This window comes from Serinus canaria, chromosome 3 (assembly GCF_022539315.1).
Source record: "Serinus canaria isolate serCan28SL12 chromosome 3, serCan2020, whole genome shotgun sequence".
Lineage (NCBI taxonomy): Eukaryota > Metazoa > Chordata > Aves > Passeriformes > Fringillidae > Serinus > Serinus canaria.
The window spans coordinates 8,645,836-8,670,687 of record NC_066316.1 but is presented as its reverse complement, the minus strand read 5'-3'; the positions used below and the strand labels follow the sequence as shown (position 1 = coordinate 8,670,687).

The 24,852-nt window shown below is 44.3% G+C and overlaps 1 protein-coding gene across 1 annotated transcript; it reads right to left on the bottom strand.

The window, feature by feature from the left end:
- Positions 1–960: 960 nt before the first annotated feature.
- CAPN14 (calpain 14) lies at positions 961–24,544 on the bottom strand. Its single transcript, XM_050972885.1, has 19 exons — positions 24,475–24,544; positions 21,675–21,793; positions 20,932–21,068; positions 19,631–19,805; positions 19,003–19,068; positions 17,589–17,674; positions 16,269–16,343; positions 15,474–15,637; positions 14,613–14,788; positions 11,347–11,552; positions 10,786–10,822; positions 9,877–9,939; positions 8,251–8,308; positions 6,457–6,521; positions 5,949–6,017; positions 5,754–5,832; positions 4,528–4,644; positions 3,774–3,829; positions 961–3,499 (listed from the first exon to the last, which is right to left on the bottom strand). The coding sequence occupies exons 1-19, from the start codon at positions 24,542–24,544 to the stop codon at positions 3,473–3,475; spliced, it is 1,845 nt and encodes a 614-aa protein (XP_050828842.1). The 3' UTR covers positions 961–3,472.
- Between the last annotated feature and the right edge of the window lie 308 nt (positions 24,545–24,852).

Sequence of the window (24,852 nt, the reverse complement as noted above, 5' to 3'; positions counted from 1 at the left end):
GATTGCCATGTGCTTTTAGGTAAGGCAGAAGTCCTGTGGCCCCACTGTAAAATGGGTAAAAGGCAAGGTGTGACCTCAGACAGAGAATGACACGGCAGTGTCCCAACAGCATTTAATGGATTACCCAGAAAGAAACTCACAGACTGAGTATTTCTGCCTATCTCAAACCTGGGCCAGCTTGGTATCTCTAGGGTGGTCATCCCTAGCTGCCTAAGGGCAAGAGCCCATGATCTTGGGGTGATTTGCCTTGTAGTTACTTGTCCCCAGAGGACAGCTCTTCCCCCTTTTGCCTAAAACTGCCACAGCTTTTCACTGTAGCCACGACCTCTCCAGCTCTGCTTGTCATTCCTGTAAGTCAGATCTTTTGGAGTCCTGTTAGGCTTGAGAGCAGAGCCTGTCCTGTTGCCATCTAGACAGAAGCCCTGATCATGCAGAATGCATGTGAGCAGTGAGGCTGACTGGTATCTGCTGTACCCCAACTGCACCCTCAACATGCACACCAGCTATATCCAGCATACATGAAATACTTCAGGTGTGTGTATTTGCAGCAATAAGCTCTAGCTGAAGACTTTATTTGCAAAGGGTTGATTAGTTCGTTTCAATTTCATCTCAGCCTTATTGCTACAATATACCTCACCATCCATCTCCTCTTCCCACTCCAGACATTATTTGCTATTCTTGCACCTGCCTTTTTCAAAAAGGACTTTTATTAGCAATACTAGTCTCAAGCCATAGTCCCACTTTTCTTTCATTTCTGCTAGAGCAATACCACCCACTGCAAAGCTCAGCATCCCTGTAAATGCTGTGGTTACAAACGACTGCATCCTTCAGCAGCATTTCAGATAATTTTTTTCACAATGCACATTGTAAATGAGGAGTAATATATCTTCAGAATTGCCCAGAAAACATTATTCTGTTAGCAATATAAAAGCTTCACAGTGTCCGAGTAGGTGCCCTTGCCAAAAACATTTTATTGTGAGCCAGATAATTCAGTTTGAATTGTACATGGTTTGGTATAATCATTCCAGTAAAGGGTTCTTTACAATTCTGTAACAGCAAGTCACATGGCTCAATAAAGTTTATTGCTGCAAATGCTTAGTGATTCATGGCATGGATGAATTCTGTTTCTTTCCTGGATCAAGTAATCAATAGCAAAATAATCTCCCTGCAATTACATCGCTCTGCATTAAAGAGGTGTGAAGTGAATAAGTACAAAATCTGATAGAAAAAACAATGTGTACAACATTAAAATGAACTGCAACTTGAAACTGGGTGTCCTGCACCAGTTTTGCACACAGCCTGTGGTGGAGCTACGTCCAGCACACTCCCAGCCCTAAATGTGCAACAAGCCCAGTTGGGACTGAGATATTTCCCTCCCATCATGTCCAACAGAGCCTGCTGTGAACACTCTGCACTCACACAGATCCCCCTGGACACTCCCACGGGTGACAGGGACCATCCTTTCCAAAACACGCTGAGAAAAGCAGGACCTATGCTCCCTCAACCAATGCTTTTGGTTCTTCCAACGCTGCTCCTGCACACAGTAAATCAGTGTTTATAACATCCCCTGCTGAGTTGAGTGCAAATTAAATCAGGCTAATTTAGTTTGCACCATCATGTTCAGCTGCTAGTCACAAAAAGAAACAGAGCCGTGCATTGAGAGGGGAGCTGCTGATGGAGCCCGGCGGGACACGGAGCCTCTTTGGGAGCCCAGTGGGACACAGAGCCCTTGGCTGCTCCAGGGACCCTGGGTGTCCCTGCTCTCTCCAACCTGCTCTGCTCCACAGACTGAGCCCTGTGAGTCCACAGCAGGTCGCTCCCAATAGATGATAGATATATCATCTGTAATAAACAAGTACCAACACAGCCATCTATTTATCTGGTTCTAACAGTTTTCTCATAAAAACAGGATGAAAATTATATTGCTTAGAAACAGACTGTTCTGGAGAATAAAGTGCATGCTGTTGTTTTTACTGCTTAATGCCTCCTGACTGGGAACACTTATATGCAAAGGAGTTCCTCTATAAATATGCTTATGCTATTGCTCAAGCCTCAGTGCAGTGGTAAGTACATCCCTGAGCTCAATCATGCCCAAGTTTACTTTCTTATCCACAGTCCACCTCATTCCTGAATATCACATGCACTCTGAAACAATATTTATGAGATTAAGCACCTAAAAAGTCACCAAAAGCCAGAGGGAAGGCTGCCTATGCAAGCTTAATATAACTCCTTCCTACAAAGGTATTAGAGTGTGATCTTTCATTATATGTTCATTCCCATTGGAGCTCTGTTCCATTTAGCACCCAGACTCAGACTAGGCTGTGCACTGTAAAGAGCCTCTATTGAGCTGTCTACAGGAATGAAAAAAAAGGAAAAAAAAGAAAAAAAAAATCAAAGCAGCAACCTGTAACAGTCACTTAGCGTGGAAATTTCCAGCCCAAATAAATGAATGGTAAGAAAGTGGAAAAGGATCCTACAGACAGATGCATCAAGTATCTCTCATGGATTTTGATGTGAATAGTCCCACTTACACCATGCTCTCTGACACTGCTCACAGCCACACACCTTGGTTGTACTATTTAATTAGCTACAGCCTACATTTACCTGCATCCTTTAGAAGTACACACACACATATTTTCTATGCTCACCCTATAGAAAATAAATATCCAAATATTTTATCAGACAGCTCCTTTATCACCCTACTGAGAACATTAATTCCCAGCCAGTCTCTTAATATGGGATCAGTTCCCTCTTCACTGTACTGTACTTATCAATCTGCAGAGAAAACTCACTGCCTTTCTGAAATAAAAACACAATCAACATACAACAAACAGCTGGAGGCTCAGCTCATCACTTGGTCAAATCAGATTAGGGCCACTTCAATAGGGCTTTGTTAACTGATAAAAGCAAAAGAGACGGTTTGAATGCTCGCAAATCACCTTTCCAAGTCAGGGCCAGGGAAGAGTGTTCACTCATTCTGTGAGTCTCCACCCCTTCTTTCTCAGAAGCCTACAGATTCTAGCTCTCTATCATGGGCCCAGCAGCTACAGAACTGTGATCCCTCTATCAGGTGACAAGTTACTCAGGACAGGACCTTTTCCCTCCCGGACTCAAGAGCCCCACCACCAAGCACAGCCTCTGGGCACTGCCACACTGTGTGCCTATAACAGCAGCATTACATCAGCATGAAGTAGTTGAGCCCCAAAAACTCAGCCACCATGCTCCAGGGTGTCATGTCACACTGTGCACTTGTGGTAATTGGCATCCAAGGGTCTCTCCTCAGTAGGGTTGTCTGAAGTGAAATAGGACTCAAAATAAATACATTAATTCGTAAAATTTCAGTTCACCAAGTCTGTGGTTATCATGTTAAGTCTGCTCGAGGAAGACTTTTCATATGAAGTAAAAAGTTGGAACAAGGCAGCCTTCCTCATCCTGGTACAGGTCTGGTTGTCTTCTCCTCTACAGCATTGCTTCAGGAATAAAGTGTCATCATCATCCACTGAAAATAATATGGAAAGGGGGTTGAAATAATCCATCCCTGTGAAAGCTCTGCCATATTCACACCTAGACTGAACTATGGGGCACTGAAGATATTCTGCCTCCAGAAGAAATAGAAGCCATAATAAAGTAGAAGACTTAGAAGCCCAAGCCTCCTTGCTGTTTGTAACCTGCCCTGGTCAGTTAAAGATACCTTTTCTAAGGCTACAGAATAAACCATGCAGTGCCACATGCAGCAAAGGGGCCTGCAGCTGCAGTCAGGGGCTGAGCTTTACCTCAGATTCCCGGAGGTAAATCCCTTTGCCATCCTGGGTTAAGTTGCGAAAGGCCTCTGCAAAAGAAGCAAATGAGGAGCATTAACTTGACAGCCAAGAGATCACCACAGCCAAGGCACTGTCTCAGGAAAAACCCCAAAGGCAGAGCTTGTAGGCTATTCTCAAGTGCAGAGCTTCTCTATTCTGTCCCTGGGAGATCCCTGAAGGCTGGAACACTGGGAGCAGCTGAATAAAGTCAGGCATGTTACTGTCTGCCCATCCATCTGTAAAACCCCAAAGTGCTGGTGCTCCCAACCTTACCCACTACTGTTATGAGACATGTGCTGAGTGTCTGCAGCGTGGTCTGACTATCAGCTATCTTATCAGCAAACAGCAGTCCACCAAAGACATACTTCAAAGCTTTCTTCTTCCTGGAAAAGGTGTATTTCAAGGTTGTCTTCTTCATGGAAAACAAGTAGATTTTGTCCGTAATTTGCCTACCTCTTCCTACAGAAGGCTGGTGCAAATGTGCAGAGAGCTTAATCACTCTGATATGTACAGCTTGGATGTCTGTAGGAAGGGATTGATGGGGAGGTAGAGAGAGCTCAGCTTCCTCTGTATCTGTCCCTTGCTTTAAACTGATTACTCTTGCTTTATTCAGAAATCCAGTCCTGCAATTTTCCCACTTGCCAATGCCAGTGGGAACAGCATCAGCGGGGCCATGGCTCAGCTGGCAGCCCAGCTTGCCTGGCCAGACACAGAACACCAGCCTCACCTCCCATGATCTCCACTCGAAGCATGAAGCAAACAAAACTCTCAAAACTGATCTGTAAGTCAGGGTCACCATATCTGATTGCCATCAAATTACAGACTTCATTGCTGAGTGAAATGCCTGCATAAAATGGGGGGGGGAAAGGAACACAGAATGAAATGGCACAAGTGAGTGGTTTTCATCCCTTCTCCAACAGCCTTGTTTTTCAAGCCTGGCCTAAGATAATCAAATATTAGCCAGCCCAAATGAGATCTCTACACAAATCTCTCCAAATTTAAAAGGGTTCAGGTCTGCTCCCCTATACTTACAGTCCTTCCAGAGTTGAAATAAAATACAAATAGGCCTCTTTTGCTCATGGGATGTGAGGGTAATAGTAGCAGCTGGGTTTAAGAGCAATATTCCCAAGAGGGTAGGAAAGAAGATGAAAAAGAAAATCCACAGGAAGCTCATACTGAAAGCATCAGTCCCAATGTCAAGCAGCAGCAGCTTTTGCAAGGAACAAAAGCATTTTCTATTCATGGCCTGGGATTTTAGTCTGCTTTAGCAGAGGTCTGCCTGGGTTTCTCACTGTGCTTTCACTGACTCAGATGAACTGGGTGAACATGCACCAAAAAGAGGAATGATATTTAAGGTGTAAACATGCAAAGGAAGCTACAAGACTGAGCTCCAGCCCCCACACAACGCCCAGTAATAGCAGCAGAGCTCAGTCCGGTATTTGGACCCATATGGATCATCTTCCATTTCTAGATCAAGCCTCAGACACTGCATTAGTGAAGTCAAGCAACAATACAGCCTCGGTGCAAGTCCCACACTTCCAGTTTTGGTCCCTGAGCTGTCGTTTTCAGCAGAGGCAGCAATTTAATAGGAGCTAGATCTGGCCTCCTGCATCCCCACAACCCCACAAAATCTTTTAAAATTCAATTAGCAGCACACAGGAAGGGATTTTAAAATTGGATCTGAAATAGGCAGACACTTCTGCTTCAGACAACTCTCAGTGTGAGACCACACTGAGAAAAGAGTGGGCAGCCCATCCCATGGCAAAATAATTTTCAGACGTGTTGACCCAGCTAAAGAAGGAAGCAGACATAGCCAAGGCCATGCAAACTATAAGGTTTTCCACTCCTCCTGAGCTCTACACACAGTAATAAAGATGTTTCCCAGCCCTGTGCTTTTTCTTCAGCTTTCATGAGCAAGAAGATGAGACCTGCCAAAATATGCTGTGGGCTCACCTGTCTCCTGTACAGCTGCATGCAGTTCTACAAGGTCAAGCTTTCCTGATCTCTTGGTGTCTCTCTTCTGGAAAACTTCCTGTGGGGTGAGGAAGTACTTTTAAACAAACCAAGCCACCCAAAACCCAGCAGGTGACACCAAAGGGATTGTGAGCAGGGAGATATTGAAAGGCAGCATAGAAATTGCTGTCATACCAAATAGAAAAGCAGCCTCTTCCACAGGACTCTGAATTCCTGGATACTCAGTGTGCCAGTGGCATTCAGCTTAGTGGGAGCATTAAGGTCAAAACATCTCAAACATTAGAAAGCACCCATTACACATATTAAAAAATGAAAAAAGGAAAAAAAAAAGCCAAACCAAAAACCCAGACAATCCAAAAACTTGCAGCCACTCTAACATCCACGCAATTATAATATGAGGATAATGATTTCTTAGCCCACGTGCCTATTTATAGACTTGATCCTCATCCCACTAAAGTCAAAGGAAACCTGGATGCTGATTTTAGAAGCAGCAGGAATCAACCCTTTCCCAAAGCAGCTCCATTCTGTCACAGCTGAACTGTTATTATGGAGGGTGAGAAGTTCAATAAGCAGGGCCATGTCCTGGTGGTAAAGAAATCACAGTAACACCCAGTCTGGCCTAAGAAATAATGCTCTGGTAAAGTATTATATGAGTCAGAAGTACCACTCATGACAAGGATACATCCAGGAGTGCCAAGATACCCTGGCAGGAATCCAGACTGAAATTCAGGCGAAAACTCTGGAAATCTGGAGAGGAAAAAAAATTGGTTTGGGGAGTCATTGGACATCTCTCAGAAAAATGGACTCACAAAATCCCCCCTTACTTGAGAGGGCTCAGGCCCCAAAGCCTTTGTGAAACTTTACACCCACTTGAGAAGATGTATCATTTATGATGATAAAAATATGAGGCAACAGGATGGATTCTACTAGTCTCAGAAAATCCAATATGAGCTCCCTGCAGGCATGTAATATGGAATGAAATATGGTACACTATCTCCAGCTATTAGAGAAAATGGAAGGAAAAGGACATCCAAAGCTCTAATCCCAAACAGAATTTACTGCATGACCTTGAGCAAAGTCACTTGACCTGAAGAGCTTTGGGGAACAGCACTGCAGATTAATTGAAACCCTTGTACTAAGCATCTCTCTCTCCCCTCTCTTTCACAGACACGCTGCCAGCTCTGTTAATATAATTAAAAGTACAGGCACTGCTGAAAACATGATGCTGTCTCAAAGCTTAGCATTCCTGGTTCATATATAACTAACAAAGAATAACAGAAATTTGCTCTAATCTCATCGCAAATCATGATTACAGTTGGTCTGCACCTTCCTGAGTAAGGGACAGAATCATAACTCACCAATCCCTTCTCTGCAGGAAGTCAAAATGCTTTAATAATTTTAATATTGTAATAGCCCTGCTTAGTAAATATGAACCAAGTACTGTAAAGATTTGAAAATAATTCTTAAAATCAATAATTTATTAAAAGTAAAGACTACTTGTTCAATATTGTTTTCTCACAGATAAGACAGTGCCTGGTGGGTCAGTTTACAAAGACAGAAGAACTATCCTTGCCCCCTTTTGCAGAAAAGAGAGTAATATCAAATTCAGTTTAAGTGAAAAAGGCATCACATCACTCATTTGATTATCTTCTTTGTTGCCTGTAATGGCTGGATGGAGCATTTTCTATGTTGCATATTAATTGTTACCAGTTAAAAAACTAGGAAAAAAATCTGGACTCATCATTATATCTGTAATTTCATTGTCATTGTCCAGAGAGAACAGCCACTGCAATGCCTCACTTCTGCCCAGGTAGTGTTATCTGTTCCCAAGGTCCAAATTAAAAACCTGTGGAGTGCTTTGGGCTGCCCCCAGCAGAGTGATGCCACACCTCAGAGAGACAAGCTCAGGGCTCACCTGGCTCTCACAGGCACAGGTTCCAGAGGCCACCTGTACCTCATCCTGTGCCCCAAACACAGAGCATGGGGCAGCCCTATGCATGCACAGCAGGGAAGAGTAAATAGCAACAGCAGCATGGACCAGGCACGCGAAAGGAAAGGCAAGACCCTCCTCCACCACACCAACTCCTACAGACCAGGATTTCCACATCTTCTAGCTTGGTGCTGCTGAGACTGAGGCAGTGGCACAGGCTGAAATGAGATACAGTTTCAGAATCAAAGCTGAGGTCAAGCTGGGTTTGGAGGCCAAATTAAGAATCTGCATCCATGCTTGCTCTCCTCCCTCATTATTTCAGTTGTTGAAATTCAAACTAGATTAGCTCTGCTTATAACATTTCTGCCATATTGATTCACACCCCAGCAAATCCTTTTGCTCTAGAAATCTAACACGGCATCAGAAGAGTCAGTTCAGTCAGATTGAAGCCAGCTTCTCTTCCCAGAATTCAAGAAATAGATACAAGAGCTGAGGCCTTTCTCTGAGAGAGCTTATTTTACAGAAACATTATTTCTCAGCACTTACTTCTCCAAGATATATTATTCAAGATCCTCTGGAGCTGAACAGCATTTATTTCAGGATTCTGTGATATGGAAGAGAATTTTAGCTTTTTTTTTCTAAGTATTAAATCACTTTTCTCCCTCTTTTGTTTTCCCAGCATGCCCCATCTTCATTCTCTGCTTTTCTGGCCCCACTCCAGCCACTGTGAAAATCGATAGAAAAGACTCCCTTTGAATATGACAAGATTCTGAGCCTGCAGGAGCTGCAGTGTGCTCTGGGCTAAGGTCTCAGGGCTCCACACAGATCAGTGCAGAAGTGCAGATTTCCACTGAGTGAGGATGCAGGCCTTTCAGCCCTGGTGCCATCTGTCCCATCAAGCACACTGTCAAGAGATCTGCTTCAAACATTCCCCTTTTATCATTTACAAGCAAACAAAAAACAAAAAAAAAGGAAACTTTGGAATACTTCTCCCCAAACTTTTCAAAGCAAAGACTCCCCCTTGCCATACTAAAGTTTATAAATCTTTTAGAAGCTGTGACAATCGTTTGGAGGATTTTTTTTTAAATGTCACTCTTCAAAAATAAAAGCCTGCTTTCAGATCATTGAGAGATGCCAGGGTAAAGCCTTCAGAAATGGCAGTAGGTGCCTCTGTGTGTACTTGGACATCCTGACAGCAAAGGACCAGCACCTCACAGTATGTGGCAATTTCTAGCACATCAAAGCCACATCATTCTCAAAATCTTAAACAAGGGGCAAAAAGTGAAAGCATTCCTTGTTTTTAGTAACAGCTTCCTTCAAAATATTCCTATTAAAAGTGCAAATTTGTTTTTGTGAAATTGTGTTCGCCAAATACAGGGATGATGCTAAATAAATGCAGTGACCTTTTCTGAAAGGTGAAACACTTACATCCCTCACCACAGTCAGTGGGATCCCTGATGGTCAGCTCCATCCCAAATCAGGCCAGAGAAATCACTAAAAAGAATCTTTCACAGCAAGGATCATATTTTTCAAAGGAAAATTAGGGGGAAAAGATGATGGGACACCCACTATCCATTTCACATCTCAAAGTAGGTTAGTTGCCATCCAACTGTGATGAATTATGTGTGAGACAAGGTTCAATATTTCAGGGTGTTCTCTAATAGACAGCTTTCCCCAATGAATGCCCCAAAGGATAGGATGGAGCCACACAGGCCATCACTTTGTCCCCAGTACAGGCAACAGGAATTAATGTTTAAGGAGAGCATGTGAGCCTGGTCAGCTTCTGTAGTCCATTCTGCTGTTTCCCTGTTGGAAAAGTGATCATACAGGGTATATATCCCTGCTCAGTCCTTTGGCATTTGTTTGTGGACTTTGTGCCCATCAATTTCCTAATGTCTTTTGAGCCTCCTGATACTGTCACACTCACCTTAAGTTCCAGGTACTGACACCCTGTTGTGCAGAAAAGTGTGCCTGTCTCAATGCTATCACATTGCTAAGCTTCACAGGCAAATTTGCTGCCTGGAGTCATCACTGCACACAGGGTCCAACCTCCTCTCCATAGCCCCTCTCTGCTCCCCACACATCCAGAGACCTCCCTTGAACATCCACATGCTTTTACTTTCACAGAGCTACATAATAGCTCTGGAGGAGTTTACTCAAGCAAGCACTTACCTGTTCAAAATGCTTTGTGAAGAAATCCTCCCAAATCTTGCCTTCATACCTATCAACAATTTCCTTTAAGGCATCAAAAAAAATCATTAACTTGCAGAAGAAAAATATTGTCAACCAAATAATTGAAGATGCTTTACCAGCACAGCATTCCATTCCCTGCCCCTTCCACCCTCTTCCCACCACTGCAATCAGTGTTACATCACTAATACAGCCCACTGCTAAGACACCTCCCTACACCACAAAACTGCTGTTTCTTGGAGAGAAATACTCAGATAACATTTAGTGGGGAGAAACATTCCTCTCACCCCACCCCAAGCTGAGCAAAGCAAAGGGCTCACTCTGTGCCAAGAAGAGAGAAGGGTCTCTGTTCTCCTTTATACAGCCCAACAGAGGAGATGAAAGCAGGAAAGGCCCTGGTTATGCCAGGGGAACAGACTCTGCCATAAATTTCTTAGCACAAGCTGCAGATGTGCATGCAGTGCCACTGAGACCAGTTCTTTTGAAAATAACCTTTAGGCCATTGCATGGGAGTGGTAGAGCTAAGGTCCCATAATGTCTTCAAAATGTCTAAAGCCTGAAAATGATGGGGAGAAGTGCAAGAATGGACCATGAGTCTCCAAAAAGCCATGAACAGGAAAGACTTTAGAGCAAGCAAAATATCATTAAAAGATGTTTGCAAAAAGGGCAACTAAGCTGTCTAAAGTCTTGCCTGTCCCCCACATTTGACTGCATCTGTCCCCTTGGTCCAAAGGATTCTGTCTGTAAACCCAAGCTGTGCTTTCAAGTGCTAGAACACAAGCATTAACACTGTCACTCAGCCTCTCCTCTAGGACAGAGCAACAGTAAAAACCCAACATTCAGAGCTGTAGATTGAACCACAGACCCCCCACTCCCCTCACACCCACTCACCTTAGAGAGGGTGAAGCTCGTGTTCCCACCCATTTCCCTGGAGATGTAAAAAAGCAGACACATTAAGGACAGATCTCAGAGTTGTGTGTGTCACCACAGGTGTCATTCCTCTTCCCCATATAGGGCCCCAGCCTGCTCTTGCTGTGTGTTTTACTCTCTGGTGTTACAGCTGCAGTAAGGTAAGGCCTCATATCCATACAGGACCCCAAAAACTGCTGGCATTTGAAGTATCCAAAGCACCCATTTCTGTACTAGCAACCATCCTAGCATTGCCAGCAGGGAGCTCTGGCAAACTAATGGAGCTAAAAAGCTAAAGAGCTCTTATCCTTCTCACAGTCTCAATCATGTGCATGCTGCAAGGATTGTGTGGGCCTATCTCAGCCTTTTTTGAAAGGATAAGGCCAAAACCAACGATCCTATGCCAGCAGAAATCCAGAGCCAGCTTCTCTGAAACAGACTGTGCTGCTTTTTGCAGAGTTAAGTTTTGCTGGCCCCATTAGAGTAGAAAGACCAGACTTTCCCAGGGAATGAGGAGCTGGCAGAGGGGCAGCAGCATCTCACCGAAGGACGTGCTTCCTGGAGAAGACCCGCAGGATGAACTCAGACTCCTGCTGAGGCTCCAGAGTGGATGGGACAATGACATAGACACAAGGCTCCAGATGGAAGTCATGAGTCACTTCCCGCTCATCAAGGAAAACCTGGTGCTTGTTCACAGGCTGATGTCGGGTGAAGAAACCTGGGGGCAGCTTTCTGGTGCTCTCCTGGTACTGCTCAGGGAAGAAAGGTAAGAGATTCGTGTTCTGCCACAGCTGAACACGTGGACAAAAGGCATGGAGGATTCACGGGCAGGACACAGCCAGCCTGCCTTCACATCTCAGCCTGTTTTACAGCACAAGCAAGGAACAGAGCTCAAAGGACTCAGTCTCTTCCCAGGACATGGTGGTTCTCACTATGCAGCACTCCTGCCTATTGTATTCACAGGGAATACCCCAACGAAGGCAGGAATGATGCATCTGACTCAATGTTCTCAGAAGGCTAATTTATTTCATTATTAAACTACATTATATTAAAGAATACTATACTATACTAAAGAATACAGGAAAGATACTTATTGAATGCTAAAGAGATAATAATAAACTCTTTCCAGAGCCCCGACACAACCTGCCCCCAATTGGCCAAAGAGTCAAAACAACTCACACCAGAATCCAGTGAAACAATCACCTGTGGGTAAACAATCTCCAAACACATTCCACATGAGCACAACACAGGAGAAGCAAATGAGATAGAAATATTTTCCTTTTTCTCTGAGGCCTCTCAGCTTCCCAGGAGAAACTCCTGGGCGAGGTGATTTTTTCAGAGAATGTGAATGCCAAACTTGCCCAATACTAATATGGCAAAAGAATGGCCTTCCTGCAACTTACAAAAAAACTCACACTACTTGTAAGGAACAGCAGCAAGAACTGGGGACAAGGAGCTCTTCCTGTCAATGTGGCTTCTGCAAAAGTCTTTGCCATATGGGCTAAAATGACTGCAGGCAGGAACTGCTCTAGAGACTGCCCTTCACTAGCCAGAACACCTTTTTTTTTCCCACAGGGACCATGTATTTTGTCCCCAACTTGTCCTTTGCACAAGGGATCTGGTAGCAGAGGATTTTTTAGAACACCTGTGATCTGAGCAGACTGTATGAGCAACCTAAGCCCTCATCCTGACTTCATGCAAGTGTCCTTGCTCTGTCTGGCACTCTTTGCTCTGCAGGACCTTTTCTGCCACAGGATGATGGATAAAGTGTTGATCTAGGCAACATGAAACTAATTTTAATGCCACTGAGTGCCCAGTACACAAGCCCAATAAATAATCCTGCTAGCTAAAACTACTGTCACCTTCTGATCTTGGCTGTTCCTCAAAACATTTAGCCATTTTACTCTGTAGCCTCCTGCAGAGATGCTATTCCTCTTCCTTAGCCAGTATTTTTCTTACTAATAGGGCAATCTTTCTTATGAAGGGTTCAGGGTTACTCCTCCTCATGCCCCTTATGTTAAATTCAAAGTTTTTATATTCCAGTCAATACTCTGTTGACAGCAGTTCCAATACCTCAGATGCTCTCAGCTTGCCATCTCTCCGTATTGATCTTGGCAACCACTACAAACCTGAAATTGAAGTCCTGGCTGCCACCATTCCCACTCAGGTGTGGCAGAGCACTGTGCTAAGGCCACACACAGACCCCCTCTGCCAGAAATTTTACCTTGAAGGTAACCCTGATAGTGCCCAAGATATTTAAGTCAGGAAGAAGTGGCATCTTACCTCATGGTTACCATGCTGGGTCTACAGTAACTAGGAGCACAATTGTGCTGCCCATATAATGTACCCAAACTAGTTCTTTGCCAGCCCAAGTACTCATTTAAGAGGTTTACTCTCATTTGAGGAGTAACAGAGTGGAAGATATGCCCTTTAAAGACAATATGAGCTAAATCTTGTTTTAAATATCCCTCTGAGGTCAGGGCCAAAATTGGGACTTAATCAGGATTTAAGTTCCAGGGCCCTTTTTCAGGTCCCAAAGGCTCTTGGATAAAGAAAATGCTGGAAAGGCAGCTGACCTGAAAAAGATGAAAACACCTGTACCATCAGCCAGCCAGGAACCTGAGCTCCCCAGGAGATCTTTGACTTGCATGGGGCACGGGCTCTTTTCCCACCTCATGCCAAGACTGGAAGGCAGCAGAAAGGCAGCTCTGACTCCCAGAACACAGCCAAGAATTAGGGCACCACCCCACAGCTGCAGCAGGGCTGGAATGCTCATCAGGTAAAGGTTGATGCTACTTCTAAAACCTTTGAGGATCCAGGACAGAAGCTTAATGCCCAGTCTCAAGGCCAATGAGCTCTCCAGATATGGCTGCTTTTCAGTAGAGTCAGAGCATGGTTCTGCATTAGTAGTGCCTTGCTGGGGTGCCTCACTGAATTCCAATTCCAGCACTCACTGTCAGCCAAGGAACAAAGGCAAACACACCACATTCAGCATTGTCTTAACAGCTGTGCCAGCCAGGTCCCCCAGACAACAGCCAGCAGTGGTGACAAGGGACTCACCTGTAGGCCCACCTGCAGGAAGAAAAGAAACAGCATCTGTCAGTCAGGACCTCTGTGCCTCACCAAACACAGCCAAGTCATTCCTGGGAAGCAGAGCAGCTACAAACATCTATATGGAGTTTTTGCCTTCAGAAACCTCAGTCTCTCCACCCAAAACCCCTTCCCCACAGTCTCCTCTCCATAACTGTGCAAGTTTATAGCAGCAACAAGACCTGTGGCTCTGTTCAAGGGAGAAGAGTGGCCCTCAAGGTACTCAGACAAGCAGAGAATTGAAGGTAGGAAACTCTCAGTCCTAGTGATATCCACTCACCTCTGGGCACATGGGGAGCTAGCAGCATGCACACATGAGCAGCTGCCACATCATACTAGGAACACTTTTTGGGCACAATTTTACCATGGTTGGAAATAACCTGAGGGCAGAGCTCTTCCTACCCCAAAGTAAGGGGACTCCTGGCACCCTCTTCCAGCTATTGCATGTACCCTCAGAGGCAGCAAAATAAATCCCAATGTGCTTTGAAGCAAAAGGCACTTCTCACTGCTCTGCAGGGTGACACACAGCATGCTGGAGAGGCAGCAAGCAGGGCACAGAGCCCGAGGGAGCCTGGCCCTGATGTGTGAGGAGACTGGGCACAGGCAGGAGGAAAGAGCAGAGATCACCCTGCACACAACAAAAACTCTTGGCCTGCAGAGCACTGCAATCTACAGGGGCTGGAAGTTCTCCTGTTTGGTGAGAGCAAGAAAAACAAAGCAATTCTTTGCACCTTATAGAGTAAAAATCCAATGAAAAGGTGAGGGGCGCGGTTCCGGTGTTTGGAGCTGTGTTTCTGCATGAGGGATATAACCACACTGCATGTACTTGGGCTTTTCTGACTGTCTTCAGCTGGCAACACATTCAGCCAGTACTGAGGGTTCATCCAAAAGTTGCCTAAGCAAAACAAGAAAAACATTTTGATGTCATTTTCCATCACAAAATTGATTGCCAGCCTCCCACATGATGCCTGGCACTGGACTGAATAGGTCACAGGTTGTCTGGATCTCCAGACCCCACAGGAATTTGATTTTAAGGTGCAGTTTACAAGTTTAGCAGTGCAACTACTATCTAAGACAGGAGAAAGACCCACGAACAAGGAACTACACTTCTGCTTACACGCAACTAAGAGCTCATTTTGTTTACAAATGTATCCACTGTTCCTCTCTCACCTAGGCTAGCTGACTTTAGACTCCACCTGCTCTGCTTCCACAAGAGCTGAGCCTCTGACTATTTTATTCACTTTACTTAAAACACACTGCCTGGAGGTGCTGAGGGTGCAAATTTTAACACACAAGTTTAATGCCCTAGAGCAGATCAGTGCTGGCAATTGATCCTGGGATCCTAAAGCTTATTTCATGCAATAATCAGCCCACTGCCCTATGTTTGCAAGCAGTGAGGCTTCTGTGATAGCAGAAGCCTTTCAAAGTCCTTCAGCTGCTTACTTCTGATGTCTGTGTGGAGGCATAAACAGCAAATGTATGTTTCTGTCATCAATTTTGTGTTAAGAGGTTATAAGGAGCTGGTAACTGAGTCAGCAGAGCATCCAAAAGTCAGAGTTATCCAAAAGAGCACCCCTCACCGTTAGAGAATTCCAGACTTCCTCCTGCTGTACTTCCTTTAACCCATCTCCCACTCTTCAAGGAGTACATCCACTTTTTGCCATCTTCCTGGCTCATCAGGTCTGGAGTTAATTTACAGATCACCAGATCTACAAAATGAATCCTAAAATCTTGCAGAGACATCCTGGGAAAAGAGTGCCAAGAGACATCTTGTCAGCAGTTTAGTTTAGTCCATATGGCTCATAAAACGGAAAGGAAAGGGAGCGGGGAACTTCGAAGCCACACCATTCTGTGTTACATATGGTAATGCTCATATTTTATTAGGCAGTAAAGAAGAGAGCGTCTGCTTCCACAGCAGCCTCTAGGAGTAGCTAATGCACGACTAAAACTTCAGCAAAGGACAGCAGACACAGAGAATGAAATAATCTCGTCAGTAAAGGGAGTGCAATGAAATTACAGGGGCGGCAACATTGCCACCTCGTGGTAAAAGCTGTGGAGAAACCGCAGACAAACACGCAAAGAAGAGCTTCCTGAAGCAATGTTCAAGAAAAAATAAAGGCAGGACAAAAGCTATTGAGGCTGCCCTTTATCTCCAGCAGCCCCAGGTGACCTAGCAATGCCCTGCTTCTCCCTCACTCCTGCACTGAAGAACAGTGCATTCCATGTCAGCACAGCCACTGCTTCTCACAGCATCAAGCTGAGAGGAGCACTGGCTGCTCTAAAGCTCATCACCTATGCCTTGGCCTAAGTGGAAATGTGCTACTTGAGCTCCAGGGCTGCTGGCAGAGAGAGGAGAAGCAAGACTGTGCCATTACCAGAATTCTCCATCATCCTTCTTTTTCCTCAGTAAAATCTTCTCCTTTGGGCTCAGCAGCTCCCACTTGTAAGAGCTAAGGGGGGAAAACCATGAGGTGACTAACCAAATGTGGCCACAAATTCAAGGCAGAGGACATAACCTTCCTCTACAAAAAGAGGCCAAATCCCTGTTTTTACATATCTCCATGCTTATCCCCACTACACCTTCAGCCCCATGAGACTCTCCACAACCACCCTGGGTCCCATGAGATGTAGTTAAATGGGTCCAGTTTTCTACAGTAGAAGCCAGAAATGTTCCATTTCCATCAGCCACTCCCTTCACTTGAACACACAGCTTCCAAGTACTTCAAATATAAAAATCTAGACCTGCTTTGTTGGTTAATTTTCTGTTAAAGGAGACATAATAGGAAGAGTGTTTGGCATAATGAATGAATGACTAGGACAGCACAAGAGGCAGCTGGGAGTCATTTCAAAGGCAGGCCTGCAGTATGTTGCTCATTATGCTCTTCAACAGAACAGCTGGTGTGTTGTCATTATGTGACAGACATGCATCAGAGAAGTTACTGCTCTGCAGACAAGGTGAAAGCCATTCACATTCCCAATGACCTCTCTACTCTTCCCTCCTTTCTATGCCCTGAGCCTCAGCAAACAGCCTGTGCAGGGAATGAAGTGAAGCTTGGAAGCAAGAAACATGCTCCACTTCAAAGAGGAACAGGACACAAGTTCACAGTTGCCCATGGTCTAGAATGCAACCACTGTCTTTCATGGGTCCCAGTTAAAAAAAAAAAATCAGGTAGATGCAACTATGGAGCCCATTTACCTCACTACCTCCTCTGATCTTATGCCCAACTGTATTTACCCGAGCAGCCAGGAGATAGAACTCCTTCCTAGTTATCCAATTTTAACACCTTGCAGCCCGTGGAAGATTTTTCCTGGGCCCTCCCATGATAAACAACTGTGTCCTGAAACATGGGGTTTTTTTAGAGCCTCCTGCACAGCTATCTGTCCCTTTGCATGCTCTCCACATCACAGCAAGGTGGTCAAAGTCTCATGCTCATATTATGTTTCCTCTGGCATTAGTGAAAGGAGAAGTAGAACTGATCTAGTTGAGGCTGCATGTGTGAAGTGAGGGCAGCTACAGCAGCACTGTCTGTTGGAGCATATAAATCTATGGAGTCATTGCTTTGTCAACAGAAGGTCTGTGCAAGCATTACCTTACTGCTGCCCTCAACATTAATTCATGCCTGAAGATGGCAGCATCTTTCCTCCAAGAAACCTTTCCTTTGCTCAGTGTCACACCTTTCCTTTTGTAAACTCACCTGTCACTCCAGTCTCCTTTCCACTCAATTTTTCCCCATGGATTTCTCAGTCTCACTAGGTTTTCTGGTCCATATTGACAGGTCACCTGCAGAAAACAGTAACATTGTGCTTACCAAGGTCTCAGCAGTTCTCATCTGGTTTACATCATTGTTCTATGTCAGATACTAACAACAATTTTGTTTGTTCTCATAGATGCCAGCAAGTATGATGATAAAAATCTTTGAACATGCAACTCTAAATGCCAGCAACAAAGAGATTAAGGTGCTTTATCCTAAATTCTAAACTGAAACCAGAGACATGACAGATTCCTAATCCAAAGGCTTGACTGTAAATTCCTCTTCCTTTCCAACATCTGCTCATTTTGTACTCGTGTGAAAACCAAGTGCTACCCCAGTGCAATGGCACAGCACAATGCAGCCCCCATGGGTGACCACACAGAGTAATGCCTCCTGAACTGGGATGCCATGGTGGGAGGAGAGGCCAGTTAGGGGCTTTGCTTATAGCACACTGCAGAACAGCTGACTTCACACTGTTTCCACATGCTTGGTCAGTCCCTTAAGGTTGCCTGGCTTTTCATCTCATCAGAAGAGCCAGACTGACAGACACATTGTTGAAAAACTCCACACAAACTCCTCCTGCTCCTCCTATGGGAGACACAGATGTGCCTCATGCAGGTCATCTCTCCTGCCCTTCCTAGTATCTCTTGCTACAGGCACTGAACATGCTTTCACCAAAATGTCCAAAGCCCCACACAGTCTTTGCCATCCTTGTCAACCTCCTCTTGAGGCTGGACAAGACAGTCATCCACCAATTCAGGAGGAAGAAGCTCCTACTCTTTGTATTATTTCAAGTCCATTACCTCTAGACAAATATCCTAAGGGGACTCCAACAGTACTTCTGTAGATGAGTGGGGTCCCTCTGCACTGTGTGCACAGGACCACAAGTCAGTTCCCTTACTCCACACCCCTGACTCACATTTCTATCTGCAGTTTTTCATATTTTGGCCTTTATATCCTTAATTCTATATGGCCTCTCCACTAGCTTCAGAAGAAGACTTTCTACCCCAAGTAAAAAGCACATCCCCAAGTTTCAGCACATCCTCCCAGCAGCCCCAGAGGCCAGTCCCTTCATTCTTAACAGCTGAGATGCATTTCTAGGTGATGGGGTCAGCAGAGCCCTATGAATCATTCCCACCCTTAGAAATACACTAAGTCCTTTACATAGAGACCTCCAAACTAAAATGGACACACTTAAAATGTGACTCTTAACAAAGCCCACAGTCTCTTGAAGCCTTAGACTAAGAAAAGAGATTTGGGGAGGAGATATTATAGTTGCTTTGATCAATGCTTGAATGCAATAAAACTTGCTAATATCCAAATTAACCTGGGCCCAGGACATTTGGGCTGGTCTTACCTTTCTAATACCAGTTACTGTGTAGGCATGGCCAGCAACAAGCCCATTCTTCAGGACCTTTGTTGTCTGTGTACAAGAAAGAGAAACAGAAGGAAAAGAAAACTTTTATTCTATTTCTACTCATACAGTAGACTTATACCAATACCAGAGACCTGTACCTGTGTAAACAATGACTTTCAAAGTAACAGGAGAACTGAAAATAAATAAATAAATGGAACCTCCTAAGAGTCAGATTTTTCAGTATGCTTAGAATTGGAAGGTTGATTGTTAATGGCCCTTCCTAAACTGTGAGTCTTCAGCTATAACTTTATTCCATAGGCATCTGTACCTCACTGCATCATCTCTAAAAATGCAAAGTTTATTTAACAAAAATGGGAAAATGCAGTAGGTCCCTATTTAATAGAATTTCTTTGATAGATAAACCAGTTCCTAAACATAACAAAAGGGAGCTGAGAGCATCATGGAATCAATCCATGAGCAAAGTTTAACGTAAAGAATGCGACTTCTACAGAAAGCCACATAGGGCAGATTTGATACATTTTGAGTCACAATGACCAGCTGAGCAGAGAGAAAGGGACCTGGAAAGGTTTTTAGCTGTAAAGTCATTTGATGTCACCCCAAGACTCACCCCTAAGTGTGTCTGACAGCCCATGAGAGATCTGCTGTAGGTGGCTCTTGTAAGTATATCCCACAGATCAGGAGGAGCTTCTGCAAGCTTGATCCTTGTATTGACACCCCCTGTGAAATCCACCAAGGCTTCTGAAACTTGTCCAATCTGCAGATCTTCATAGGAGCCATAGAGTCTAGCAAAAAAAGACATCAATATATTCTTTGGGTTATCATCACAGATGACAGGTTGAGAACAGGTTGCCAATGAAAATATTAAAAAAAAAAGGCGTGCAAAAAGCAAAAGGAAGGCTGTAACTCATGTTTCATTTTAAGGGAATTTTTGGCATTTGGGAAGAGGAGAATCTACAAAATTGCCTCCAAGATTGGCCATAGTCTGAAAGGGACTCTTCACTGTCATCCCTGACTGCACTGTAACAAGAACATGCCCATCACAATTCTTTGATAACTCTGCCTCAGAGAATGTTGCCTGAATTTATCACCAGGCTCTGAGCTGTATCTAAGACATAGTGCCTTGAGAGACACTGTCCTGAGAGCTCAGTCTCTAATCTGATTTTCTTTATCACTCCAGTGCAATTTGGCCCAGTCTTTTCATTCTAACACTAACACCAAATGAAAATAACTGAACTTTCTCATCTTTGTGTGATCTTTCTCTCAGTGTTAACTAGAGCATTTTTCCCTGCTCTGCAAAGATTATTTCAGCCAAATATTAAAAAACTCCATCAGTTAGGCCTTGCTAGTTTCTTCTTTGTGCTGACACTACCACTGTAGGCAAAACACCCTGGAGGGAAGCCACTGCTATCACCATGTCATATGACTTGCAACATGCCTCAGCTTTGAGGACCTGAGAGCAAAAAAATCTGCCAAAACAAAGGGCAGTGCTTCAGCAGACCTCCAAAATGAAAATCCTTGGAGGCTTCTCACAATGATAATACATTAAAGGAGGCTTTGGAAATCATTCACATTTGAAAATTTCTATCTATGGTGTTCCACTCCTCTGTGATATTTACAAGGAAGGCATCAGCCAAGACACTGCAAACAATGATAACACTCAGAGGACAGCCCCCCACAACAGAGCTGTTTTCTCACCTAAACCCTTGGATTTAAACTCAAAGGCCTGGTTTGATAACAGCTACTGCAACGGCAGCTTTTATGTGTAATAATAGATAGATGAGAGCCATCTACTACATTCCAAATGTAGCAAGGCCTAGGAGATGCATTTATAAACAAGAACAAACTGCGTAGGCACCAACCAACATATTTTAGAGAGAGTATTTGCATAACTTGAAATGAGTCACTTACTTAGCATATGCCTTCTCCAGAAGGGCTCCCCAAAACACGTTCTTATAGACTGAGGAAACAAAGAGCAGCTCCCCGGCCTCATTCACCGGCAGGAGATCATCAACCACCACGTCAACCCATTCCCCGAAGTGCCAGAACTGTCAGGGGAAAGGAATGAGCTGATGTTTCCCTTGGAAGGGACCTCCCCTTAAAACAACAGGAAAGGCAAGATAGCCTAGCTGTGGGTACAGAGCAGGCTGCTGTGGGTCAGGGGGATGTGCTGACTCACCCACAGAGCCAGTTCCTCAGCCCCACCCAGCCAGAGGAGTAAACAAAGCATCTAGCAGGTGTAAAACGAGTCAGCAGGGAAGTCAGCCACAGGTGGACTTCTGGGGAAGGAATTCCTAACTGCAAGGTAGCACAGTTGTACCAAGAGGTGGGCAAAGGGGTAGAAGATTGGAGCTGATGTGCTCAGGTCCTGCTGACTGTTGCCATCCTTGAAAAAGGGTTTTGTTTGCATTAAAATATGGGTAGGACACAGCTGAAGAGAGCAGCCAAGCAGAGGTGTTTCCTCAGCGGCTTGCAGTTGATTCACTGCCTGTGCTACTTTGTGGGAGGGGTGATGGGCTCCTCTCCAGCCTGGGATACCCTCTGGCCACTTGCCCCTGGCCAAAGGGAACCACATACAAATTATCTAAGGGTGTGACACAAAACATAGCAGAGGATATCTGAGGAGCCCCTGCAATCTGGGGGAGCAGCTGTACCCGGAAGTGGAAAATGCCCGCATATTTCCTCTCAAAGCTCTGGTTTTGTGGCACAACTGCAGCCAAGATGTCCTGGTGGAATGTCAGGGCTTCCAGGGCCGCCAGGAACCAGCAGTTCTCTGCGCCAAGACAAACGGACACATGCAGTTGGCTGAAAAGTGAGAGCTCTCAGCCAAGTTCAGCAACACCACCAAGATCCTAGCAGAAGAGCTGTTGTGCTGATGTCTTTAAAGTTATAACAAATCATACACACAAAATTAGATGATCCAGACATGTTCTTTACTTAACCAAACCGTGACTGGATTATAATTGCTCTCTCATGATCTTTTCATTTGGGTACTCTTTGGTTAAATAAGAAATTTAGCAAGCAATAACTGTCAATGGAAACAATCTGTGTTTTACTGACATTGCATGGGGGTTTTTTTCTGTTCTCTATGAAGGCACACTATTAAAAAAAAACTTTTCAGTTTTTCTTTGAAAACATTAGCTTTTCAGAAAGGAAAATATTTTCCAGTGGATCTCACATGCAAGACTGTACTTAGCAAACTTTGGTTATAAGAACATAAAGCACTTAAAAACTAATGTAGTCCCACCTCTACCTGTTTTTCAGATGGCAATATAGTCTTTTATTTTAGACAACACAGGCATAAAATTATTTTTCTAACAGCAAGGCTGAGAAGAGAACACACTCACACTGAGCATTAGCTACAAATATAAAGCTCTTCTGTGGTCTCTGTTCCATTGTCAAGCAGCAACACCACAGACCAGAAAGAGCACAGGAACACTTCCTATTAGCATGGACAGAAACAACACATAGTGGTGATCTCAGCTTGTGCAGAGACCTCTCATGCCTCAAATCCCACCTCGAAGCCTGCCAGCTTATTTACTGAGCCTATGCCAGTAAATGAATGCTTCATCCACACCGTGCCAAGTGCAGAGAGGAGATGGATATCTTCTATCTCCATGCCAAGTTTTATACATTCAAACTTCCATGCAAAATGTTATCTTGTGTAAGAATACTTAGTTATTTGTACAAAGGAGTTTCCTTACCCACCAATCCTTGGCAGAGATCAAGCTGTTTTCTGTGTGCAGCATAAAATACGGGACTTTTGTGCAAAGCCTGGGAAGCACAAAATGAAAAGGAAAGGAAAAAGAAGGAGAGAGTTAAGCCAGTAACATGAGCTGATGTAACTTGAAAGTTAAAGCTTTTAAAATACTGAGAGTCCTTTGTCCCAGCAGATATTGTTCTGGCTCAGGTATAAATCTATTGTTATGTGCTCTGACTAACCCGACACCAGCCTGGGCACACATTTGTGCTCGGTCTGTGTTGAATTTGGTCTCCAGCAAAATTCTCTGGTGCTCAGATGCATCACCATGGCTTTCCATGGTCACCAGGCTGAGAAGACAACCTTTCAAAGCTGCCAGTCCTGCTCCTCCACACAAGTGCCAACCAAAAGAGGTTATGAGGGCAGAGCATCGAACTTTCACCCAACCTGGCTGACATCTACACAGCTTGACTGACAATTGAGCTACAGACTGATGGCTGCTGCTGCTGCTGTGACTACAATAGGTCTGTGAATAATTGTACAGAGAGAAATAATGTAGTGATTTTATTTTCCCTTCACAAGTGCCTCTGGGGTTAAATTAATAACCTAAATGTCAGAATTATATTTTACTTGAATGATCCAGAAATTGCTCAAGCTAAGTTTCACACTGTTGGCTTCCCCTGCAGGCAGTAGCAAAGAAACAGCTTCCCTCAGAAGGCAGTCACAGTAATTATACACCAAGTCCTGCCAATGGTTGGTGAGTTTGGGTGTTCAGTTTGCAGGCCATCACTCATAGATGCAGTAAGCTCCAAGCTTGCTGGCTGAATGGCAGAATCTCAGCATCTCCTCTGCAGCACAGGGACTGAAGGATGCACAGCATCCATTCTCAGAGAGTCTTTGCTCAGAAAGTTTGGCACCCAGAGCAAACAGCAGCCTTCTTCACAAGGCAGTTTTAGACTCATAGAATCACAGAATATGCTGAGTTGGAAGGGACCCATCAGGATCATCAAGTCCAACTCCTGGACCTATACAGGACACCCCAACAATCATAGCAGAGCAGCAGAATAGTCCACTGAGAGACAGAGGAGGTTCCAAGTCCATTCCAATATCTGAGGGATGAAGAGATACTTGAAGGGCTTTGCAGAGGCCAGGACTCATGCTGAAGTATTTTTACTTTTTTTTTTTTTTTTTTTTTTTTTTTTTTCAGAAACTTGATCCTTCTGGGAAACTGTTTAAATCTCACAAAATATGACAGCTAGAAAATAACTTAGCTGGGAGATGCTATCTGGGATTACCTGACAGAATTCCCTACAGACAAAGGTATTCTGAAATTCTCACATAATTCTGTATATTGCTTTCAGGGGGATCTGATTGTCAATACTTTGCTCAGTGGCTCAGTAAGAGCAGAACTGGCATTGCTAGTAACAGGCCTTATCTAACTGTGTCAGGCCCCTGTCCTGGCCTTCCACACTTGTTATCTACCCTTTTGTTATGAGAATGTCCTCTGTGACCAGCCCTTGCACCTGGGTGTCGCCTGTTGTGAAGTTCAGTTTCAGCCTGGAATGCCGGCAAAGGCCTTGGAAATGCGAGCACAAGTAGAAAACAAAAGCACCAAAACCAACTCACAGACTGATGCTCAGTCACTGGTTGTGATAGAAGCTAAGCCTTGAGAGCTGAGGAATGATTACTCCAAGTACAATAGACTAAACAGTTAGACAGGAAAAAAAAAAGAGCCCAACAAGAGGATAAGGCACCTGCCCTATCTGGGAAAGCAGCAGCCTCCAGCATCATGGCAGTATGAGGTCCATGGGAGAGAGGGGTCATGGCTAAGAACTGTCTAGAAACTCAGAAATCTTCTAGAAGGTCATGATCTTGAACTGTGGGGAGAAGGATCTCATCTGTCACCACAGAATCACAGTGAGACCACTGTAGCTGTGAGCTCCAAGGAAACCAACTCTCCCTTCTGCCTTTGCCTCCTCTCCCTTCCTGCTCCAAGTGTTACTGGATATAAACTGAACAAGGCTGGTTATGATTTTGGGCAACAAATGCTTCAAAGGCAATTATGAGACTCCATGTACCCCAGCTTCCAAAATGACACCTGATGCAATAAATGTAATCCCCAGAGACATTAA

Excerpts from the sequence above, each read along its gene's own strand:
- CAPN14 (XM_050972885.1), bottom strand. The coding sequence starts at position 24,544 with ATGACCCCTCTCTCCCATGGACCTCATACTGCCATGATGCTGGAGGCT. Across the intron at positions 21,069-21,674 it reads CGGGCATTTTCCACTTCCGG|TTCTGGCACTTCGGGGAATG; the intron begins GTACAGCTGCTC and ends TTCCCCTGACAG. Across the intron at positions 6,018-6,456 it reads GTATCTTGGCACTCCTGGAT|CTGAATGCCACTGGCACACT; the intron begins GTATCCTTGTCA and ends GCTCCCACTAAG.